The 9,061-nt window shown below is 46.6% G+C and overlaps 1 protein-coding gene across 1 annotated transcript; it reads right to left on the bottom strand.

The window, feature by feature from the left end:
- Positions 1-1,815: 1,815 nt before the first annotated feature.
- RNF135 (ring finger protein 135) lies at positions 1,816-8,222 on the bottom strand. Its single transcript, XM_054516899.1, is given in 10 exon segments — positions 1,816-2,880; positions 3,678-3,779; positions 4,194-4,253; positions 4,928-5,036; positions 6,236-6,406; positions 6,471-6,501; positions 6,944-7,029; positions 7,824-7,879; positions 7,882-8,028; positions 8,031-8,222. Coding segments are annotated over 10 exon segments (1,410 nt in total). The 5' UTR covers positions 8,143-8,222; the 3' UTR covers positions 1,816-2,344.
- Between the last annotated feature and the right edge of the window lie 839 nt (positions 8,223-9,061).

Genomic DNA, 9,061 nt, shown 5'->3' with positions numbered 1-9,061 from the left:
ACGGCGGCTCGCGAGGGACCTGCCGCGAGCGGCGGCTGCGCGGCGGCTGCGCGGGGCGGCGGCCGCCCCTGAGGGCGCGGGCGGGAGGCGGCGGCTCCCCCGGGCCGGCCGTGATCGCAGCGAGCGCTGAGGGACGGCCCGGGGCACCCGGAGCACACCGGGATCACAGAATCAGTGAGGGTGCAAAAGATCTCCGAGATCATCCCGTCCAACCTATGGCCAACACCACCGTGTCACCCAGCCCACGGCACCGAGATCCAAGCCCAGTCCTTCCCTACACCGCTAGGGAGGGTGATCCAACCCAGGCAGCCCGTCCCAAAGTTTAATCACCTACTCAGGAAGTTCTTCCCAATGTTCAAATAGTGACACAGAGGGTTCCCATCTGCACTGTGTGCTGTTAGGTGTGGTGTTGCTGTGATCCAAACCACAACAAATTGCTGTCCCTGGGCACTACGGTGCAACTGGTATATGGGAAATTAGGGATGTCCAGCGCCTTCATGCTGTAGCTGTTGTTTTTCCAGATAAACCAGCAAAGGACCCCTCAACACTACAAAGGCAGTGGCTTTGGCTATCTCAGGAAAGCCACCGCAGCCTTGGAGATGCTGAATGGCACACCCTGGGGTCTTACAAATGTGCATTTAGGCCATCAGAGTGTTCCGTGGCAGCAGAGTAACTCTGATGGTGAGCAGCAGTTCTGTCAACTACTTTAAAAGACAAGGAGCTCCATTCCACTAAATGAAATAGTTGAATCCCACACGCTTTATTCACAATAAACTATTTATTTTGTCCATTCTGGAATGCCAGAGTCTTCCTGAAAAAGCTTTTGCTTCTTGGGAATGCTGTTTTCAGTGTGCCTGCTGTTTTCAGTGTGCCTGCAGTGGATCTCTCAGAAATCAAGTTGTCCGTAGGTTTTGTGGGACCTCAGCTCTGGTTCCTTCTCCCCCCACAGGCAACTGAGAACCTCTTGCTTTGTCTCAGGCTCGCTGGCAAGACCAGATGGTCCTTCCCATGACAGAGTTCTGTTTGCAGGCCCTTTAAAAGGGCACTAAAGTGACCACAAGATTTATTAGCTGGTAAAAACACACCCCAACATCTGCTTCCATAAGCATGCCCATGGTCACACTACCACCAGGACTGACGACCCTTTGGCCAGGGCAAGACTAAAATATGGTTTTGGGGAGATGATGTTCTTCTGGACATCTCTCTAAAATGTCAGGTCCTCAAATCCAAAGCCTATTTCATAGTTACTGCCTACCCTAAAGGGAAAGATTTTCATACCCAAGATCAGTAACATTCTTACCCTCTCAGCATTCCTTAATCAATCAGATCTGTCTAAAGAAAACTCACTTCCACAGAAAGTAACGGCATAATCTGTTCTTCTCTATTTTTTTATGTCAATATAGGAAAATGAGGTCAATGAGAAAGGCTTATCCCCAACATTAGAGCTTCCGTAGTCCATTCTTTACTAGGAATATCCTGGGACTACTTAAAGCTGCTTGAGAAACCCACCTGACTCCTACAGGGGTGGTTACTGCCTTTAGCATAGGCTGAAATTGCTTTTGAAGTTTGGCTAGGCCACAGCACAGCATGAAGAGAAGCAGAGCAGACAGAGTATCAGTGGCTGATTGGAGCGGTGGCCGAATAAAAAGCAAAAAACCCAGGCTAGATGAGTGTCCAGCCAACCTCCAGCCAGTAAGGCACTTCCCCAACACGAAGTCAGGGCCTTGTGCCCAAGGCGATGCCAAGCCTTGCGGACGTTGGCCGCTGGGATTCTCCAAGGTCGCAGGACGCAAGGAAGAGGCGACTCTCAGTCTCTTCGGGGTAGGAGGTTTTATTGGTAGGGGATGCAGAGGGCTTAGAGGAAGAAGCTGAGAGCCCCGAGGCAGGGAAAGCCTCGTGTTTTAAAGAGGGTGGGAGGGGTGAAAGATAGCAAATCAGAGAAGGATACATTAAGCATTGGCATAATCGGAGAACCAATCAAACACGGTTGTGGGGGGGACCCTGGCCCCTAACCCAATCACCCGACACCCTGGCCCGAACTTTCTAGAAAAAGAGGCAGGGGTGTCGAGTGACAGGCAGGCAGCCAGGGGTGGGGAACAAGAAAGATACACTTAGTAACCAAGACAACTGGGGAGGGGTTTGGGGATTGACACAAACTGGTAACAGGGCAGGACCTTCTGAGAGAACAATGGGGGGAAACTGAACATAAAACACACCACAACAGCTGATTCCCAGGAAACCCTGGCTAGTTATGCATTCATTCCTTGGTACACTCCTGTGCTAAACACTGAGGCTTCTATAGAAACTGCAGTCATGGCAAAATTGTCCCTGTTCCCAGTAGGCTTTATCTCCTGTTTGGCTGACTTATAGTTAAAGATCCATTTTTTTCTAGAGTGTACAGCCAGAAAGCAGAGTAGAGAGGATCTCAGGTACTGATTTCAAAGGTGTGCAAAAGCATTTCTTTGTCAGCAATGGAGTAAAATGACACAGTCTTCTTCTGCAGCTCCAAGAAAACTCCAACCTTCAGTGGTTTGTCCTTGTGCAATAATGTTTCTTGATTCTTATGCCATGCTGACAGCTGTTTTTTAGGACCCAGCCATTCTACACACCAAGAATGCTTAGTTCTTCCCAATTTGTCCATTTTACCAATCATTTCATGAGCAACTCCAACAGCCCATCCATCACTGTCCTTGGTAATTACTTCCCAGGAGTGGCACCCAGTAGAGAAACCCTGTGAACACATGACCTGGCTGATGCAGAATCTTTTGGGTGATGGTTTGTAACTGGTCAGGTGGCTGGAAACCATCACTCTCCTGTTCTGGGCTGGGAGTGCCAAGCGCTCGTGTACTCTTGTGGAGTCAAAAGTCACATCATCTGCCCCTGGAAGGCAGAAAGGAAAATATTCTCACATGCAGGCAACAAGGAAGCAGTGCATCTCTGCTCCAAAAGAGAAATAAAACCCAATGATCAACCCATAAACCTGAATCAAAGTTCAAAAATCCTCAACCAAGCACTATCAACTGTATCCTGGGCACACAGAAATATTTAACAGGCACAACTGTGTAAATATCCATGACAGACTCATATGCACTCCAGTGGAAAGGTGAAAGTACCTTGCACCCTACCAGATGGATTTTATTTCTAGCCACAATCTTTTTTTTTAAATATTACCTTTCTGTCAATAACAAATGGGATGCTTACCTTCATAAAGCTTACAGTCATCTGTTCACTGGGACAAGTTCTTACATATTTTATCAGCAAAAACATTTGTTTGCTGTGTTAAGCTACAGCTGTAGTAGAGTGTGTTGACTGCAAAAATGTTTCTGTCAAAATGTTGCATAATTTAAGTAACAACTGCAATAACTACAGCTTAACAGCAAAGATCAGTGAGGTGCAGTAACTGCCTGTACACCAGCTCAGACTCCACAGGCAGCACAAGCTACACACATCCTACACAAAACACCTTTCTTATCTCTTTTTTATCCTACATCCGCAGTCAGGTACAATGCTACATTATGTGCCAGTAACTGAATCATTCATGGCAACTCCATTGTGTTTCCATGCTTCAGTAAACAGCCACACTTCCTGCTGATGTTGGCAAGGACAGTTTTCTTCTGCAAATCCAGTCTCAGGGTCACCTGGATGTGGTTAAGAATCCTGCTGGCTGGGATACTTACACTGAGAAAACTGGCTGGAAATGGTTGGTTCAGGACTTTCAGCTGCAGACTCTGGAGGTGATGAGCTGACACTTGGCTCCTAGTCTAAGTCGGGAGGATGCACTAAATACAAAAAAGTGAAGTGTTAAGGCATTTCTTCAAAATGTACATAGGAAGTATTTAAGCTTCTAAAGGAAAACACACCTTAAATAAACCCAGCTACTTGTTCAAGTGCAAAACAAGGAACTGCATTTTTTGATTGCATAAATTACAAAGAACATGTAGGCAAAATTTTAACCCAAAATTAACAAAACACTCTATGCTGGTGTGGCCAGAGGGGAACTGTCAGAAGAGTGAGATGGGTAAAGCAGTTGGATCATTCTATGAAGATAAAGCAGTTTCTGTCTTAAAAAATTTTACAGTGTTCTTTAGTATTTGCTGAGTATTGTGTTTCTTGTTTTATTTGCACAAATTTTTTACTCTATTTGCTAAATCCACTGCCTGTAAGAAAAAGATTTCAAAATAAGGGAAACTCACCTGGTGGGAGATGCTAAGCATAATTCTCCAAGAGTAAAATTTCCAATTTTCTCTTAAGATCTTTGTTAAAGATTGCAATGCAAGTTGTTTTCCATTACCATCTGTATGGCAGATTACCTTTGTCAAGTGGGCAGTTTGCTTTATCTCTCTCTTCCAGTGACCACATTCACACCTCCCTGGGGAGGGGACACTGCTGATAACAGCTATGGAATGGCACTGCAAGACTGCTAAGAACTAGAACATCCCATTGGGAGATGCTCCGCCCAGAGGGAGGAGCCAAGCATTGCTACCCAGATAGAATCCAGAGATTTTGAGACACCAGCACAGCTTCTCCACGGGATTCCCCAGAGGAACAGCAGCTGTCTTCTTCTCCCACGGATCTTCAGAGGAAGAATCCATCCTTCTCTACAGATCCCTGTTGCTCCAACAGAACCACACCTGATACTTCAGGAGGGCTGCAGCCACATTTCCAATGGGACTGCCACCAACAGCCTGACCCACAGGGTGTCAGGTTGGGTTCTGACTCTGGCAGTGTTGTTCTAGTGTACTGCATTGTTTATTTTCTCTTTTTTTTTCTTTTCCCTATTAAAGAACTGTTATTTCCTGCTCCCATATTTTTGCCTGAGAGCCCCTTAATTTAAAATTTATAGCAATTTGGAGGGGTGGGGAGGGTTTACATTCACCATTTCAGGGGAGGCTCCTGCCTTCCTTAGCAGACTCCTGTCTTTCCAAACCAAGGCAATCTTCTACAGCACTTTTGACAACATTAAGCTTTTCATCAAGTGTAATTTTATTTATTGTCAAAGGTGAGCCTTCGTGCCTCTGCCTCTCACATAAGTCTCTCTAATAATGACAAAAGGATCAAGGGAAAGATGTAAACAGCAGTAGTTATTTAATCTCACAGATCAGATTATAATATAAAGCCCAAGTGGAAAAAGAGCAGTGATCTCTCCAAGAATCTTATTCTTTGTATCAAAAGTTTCCTTTATAGGACAGTTACCTGAGTAAACCAACCTGAAATCTCATAGAAAATAGTGAAGGATATTCTTATTAAAAAATAAAAAGACTGTGTTTTCCCCAAGAAAACCAAGAATTAAACTAATTTTTCTTTTATACATATATATCACAACTTCCTTAAGTATTCACATGAATACACAAAGTTACTCTTTTTACTTCCTTCTTCTTCTTCTTCTAGAACCAAAACCAAAAGTTTGAAAATGTATCAGTGTGAGGAAAGGGTAAACCTAGTTTCCCTAAATTTAGCAATTGTGGAAATCTACATCTGAAGTTGCTCTGTTAGTCTGTGTGTGCAGTCTGTAGGAGGAAACAGCCTTTTGGAAGCTGGATTATCTCCTTTGCAGGAGGATATTTCAAGTAGGCCAGATAACACTGAAAGTACCCATTTCTCTTCACTGCCTGTAATGGGACCCTGGATCAGGTGAATTCCAGTGTGGGCACCTGTGCCTGGGTCCTGGAAGTCCAATTCTGTCTTGTGGCACTGCCCCACCCAGTCAGCCCCACTCCAAATTCCTGCTGGCTAACTTGCATCACTTGGCACTGCTGTTTTCAACATCAAACCCTGCTCTGCACAATCTGAAGTGCTTTAACTGCACCTTTTGAGGGCCCTTGATGTGTTTTCCACAAGAAAACTGTTAAAAAATATTGAATAACTCTGCGAATTTTTTTTTGAGTACCTGTGTGTAAATACAAATTCTGGAAAATAAAAATATATGAAAGATCTTGACTTTAGATTTGACTGAGGACTGGATTTCAGCCCTGCAGCTCCCACTTCATTCCAGCTCACCAATATCCTTGAAAAAAATCTAGTTCTGAATTCCATTCCCAGCCTGTGCCTCTCTCAGTAATTTTTTTCCTCTGAATTTCTTACTTTCCCTGCTGACAGCAAAGTCCATGGATTGGCACCATTGTCTCTATGAGAATGGTGCAGTGGGGACCTCGAAGGTGCTTTGTACATATTCAGCTATCCCAGACAGTGAGCCTGAGTTTCTGCTCATATTCTGCCACTTCATTTCATCACTTACAGTTTGGGCTTTGATGTGTGTGAGCTGGTGAATAGTCTCTTCAATTTTCTGTTGAGCAGCTTTTTGCTGTTGTTCAATGAACATCAGTGTGTTTCTCTCCTGTCTTTCAACATATTCCTTCATGCAACCGAAATCTTTAGTAATCTGGCTTTTGATCTGAGATGTATATTCCTGAAAGGCAGAAAATATGGAGATCATTGTGTGGTCAGGAAAGATGCACGGAATTGAGAATTACCGCCCCATCCAATGTGCTCTTTGACTGACCCCTGCAGACCAGAAAACTTTATTCAAAGGAATAAAATACATTTGACACTATCCTGCATTACATGCTATGAGATTTTGGGCATGGTAAGGATCATGAATATTTTATGGCCAGTGGAGTCTGCTTGACAACTCAGAAAGTTCAGTATTTCCTCTTGTGATTTGTAATTTGCATCAAAGTGTACCAGAAACATTCAGGCTACTCCTGGGATAAGAAGAAAAATGCAACAATGCACAATTCCAGTGGCCTTTGTGCCAGCCAAGACACAAATTAGTGCAGCTGATGCCATATATTCATTCTCATCAGTAAAAACAGAATTGTGACAGAAAAGAAGGAAACAAAAAGGCAGATTCCAGCTCTGAGCTGGAAGGCAACCCTGCTGTCAACCACATCTCCAGCCCAGAACAATGGAAAGTTACTGTAGGTGATGATTGTACAATGTGTACCTTGTTTTATTGAGATCTTTCTTCAACAGGTGAATGGTCTCTGCAGCTATTTCTTGTTGCTTGGAGCTCTCCCATATCTCTTCCTCCTTTCAAGCAACACATTGGACTATTTATCTATATAAACCTCAGAGAAAGCATAACTAAGCTGCAGGATAATAAAAATTCCCTACATGACTGATTAATTAAGCAACGGACTGTTTGAGGAGGTGCCTGAAAGACGCAATTCTGAGTAGGAATAATCACAATGAAGTCAACATCAACAGTCACCAATTAATTAGATGCTCAACTATAATTGTGAGCTTTGATACGGTCTAAGCTTGACTGAAAAAGATATATATCTGCTAAAATAATGAAGGTCAACACATTTTTCTCATCTCCTCCTCTGGGAGTCGTTTTAAGCAAAGACCTAGATCATTAATCTGTCCCGTTTTGTGCCAGGAAGCTGGGTGGAGCTGTAGCACTGTCTAATAATGTTATGTGTCCTTTCAGCAGCCTCCAATGCAATGCAATAAATAACACCCAGCACAAAGAAGTCACTTACAACTTCTGTGCATCGGCTGAATATGTACAGGTAATAGTTCTTCTAACTGAGCTATGCAGCTCTCAATGTGTCTGCACCACTGAGCCCCAAACACTGTGAGCCGAACCCTTGCGCTCAGTGTGTTACTGCGCCGTGCGATGGAAACCGGGGCTGCCGCAGAATGCGACGGGCAGGACTCCCTGGGAGTCGGGGGATGCCGCCGGGGGGTGTCCCGAGGGAGTCGGGGGATGTCACCCCGGGATGTAATCCCGGAATGTCCCGGGGTGTCGCGGAGGAGCCCCAGGATGTCGGGGGTGAAGCTCCCGGCGTCGGGGAGCCCCGCGCTGCCTCCGGCCGTACCTTCTCCCCACGTCCCCGCCCCGCCGAGCTCAGGCCGTTGCAGGCAGCAGCTCCATGGGCTCCTCCTGTGTTTCCGACTCTTCCTTCAGCTCCCGCGGGATGAGGCTGAGCAGCGCGGCCAGCTCGCGGTTGGGCCGCAGCTGCTGAGGCTCGAAGGCGCAGCGCGGGCAGGGGGCGCGGGGCCGGCCCGCGCAGTACCGGAGGTGCAGCCCCGGCAGAAGCTGTGGCCGCAGCCCGGGAGCCGCACGGGCTCCGCGAAGAGCTGCAGGCAGCAGGAGCACGGCGGCTCCAGCCCCTCCAGCTCCATGACGGCGGCCATGGCCCGGCCCGGGGCGGAGCGCGGCGGCCGCGCAGTTTCGGTTCTCCCGGGCCCCTCCTCCGGTGCCGGGAGCGGCCGGGGCGCGCCGGTTCTGCCCCGCTCTGCTGTGCCCCGCTCTGCTTTGCTTTGCTCCGTTCTCCTCTGCTCTTCTCACGTGCCTTGCTCGCACGTTTTGGGCTGCCGGTGGAAATGGACTGTGACGCAGAACTCTCTAGAGCCTGGCCTTCACTTTCATTGACTGTCCAAAAAAGTCCCCGTTATCTGCACTATTTCATTTCCGCCGTGAATTTCCCGATTTTGTAATAGTGAGAGTTGCTGACATGGGCAGTCTGGTGACCCAGCCAGGAGAGCAGTGGCACAGCACAGCACAGTGCAGACCTTGTCTGACTGAAGTCCAGGCTACTGGAGGGACCAAACCCTTCTGAGGTCATCCCAAGCTACTCAGGTCATCTCAAAATAACAATTAACAATGAAGACTGGCATTGTCCCTTGTACAACTCAAAAGCTGCTCTCTGTTGATTTCAGGAGCAGCAGGATTAGGCCGTTTAATAGAATTGCTGAACCACCATGTGAGCTAGAACAAATGGGGTTGTGTGGGGACAGAGCCTGGAACACAGGGAAGTTCATGGGAGCATACCAATACATAAAACTGCTGCACATTACTCAGAGCTGGGCAATGAGCTGGCAAAGAAAGGCAGAAGGATGAACCAACCCAAACAATTTCTTTGCACTATTGGGTGAGTGGGGCTGAGGAGAAAGAATTAGTGTCACTAATTCCTGCAAATATTGGCACTTCTCATTTCTGTAAAAAAGAACTATTTAGAGTATCTCAAGACCAGCTGGCAAGTGTCAGCAGAAGGTGGAAGCCTCACCAGAAACTTGGTCTGCAAGACTTCCTCTTGATTTGCAAAATAAGGCT

This window comes from Molothrus ater, chromosome 19, assembly GCF_012460135.2.
Source record: "Molothrus ater isolate BHLD 08-10-18 breed brown headed cowbird chromosome 19, BPBGC_Mater_1.1, whole genome shotgun sequence".
Lineage (NCBI taxonomy): Eukaryota > Metazoa > Chordata > Aves > Passeriformes > Icteridae > Molothrus > Molothrus ater.
The sequence above is the reverse complement of the archived record's forward strand: the minus strand, read 5'-3'. Positions and strand labels throughout refer to the sequence as shown.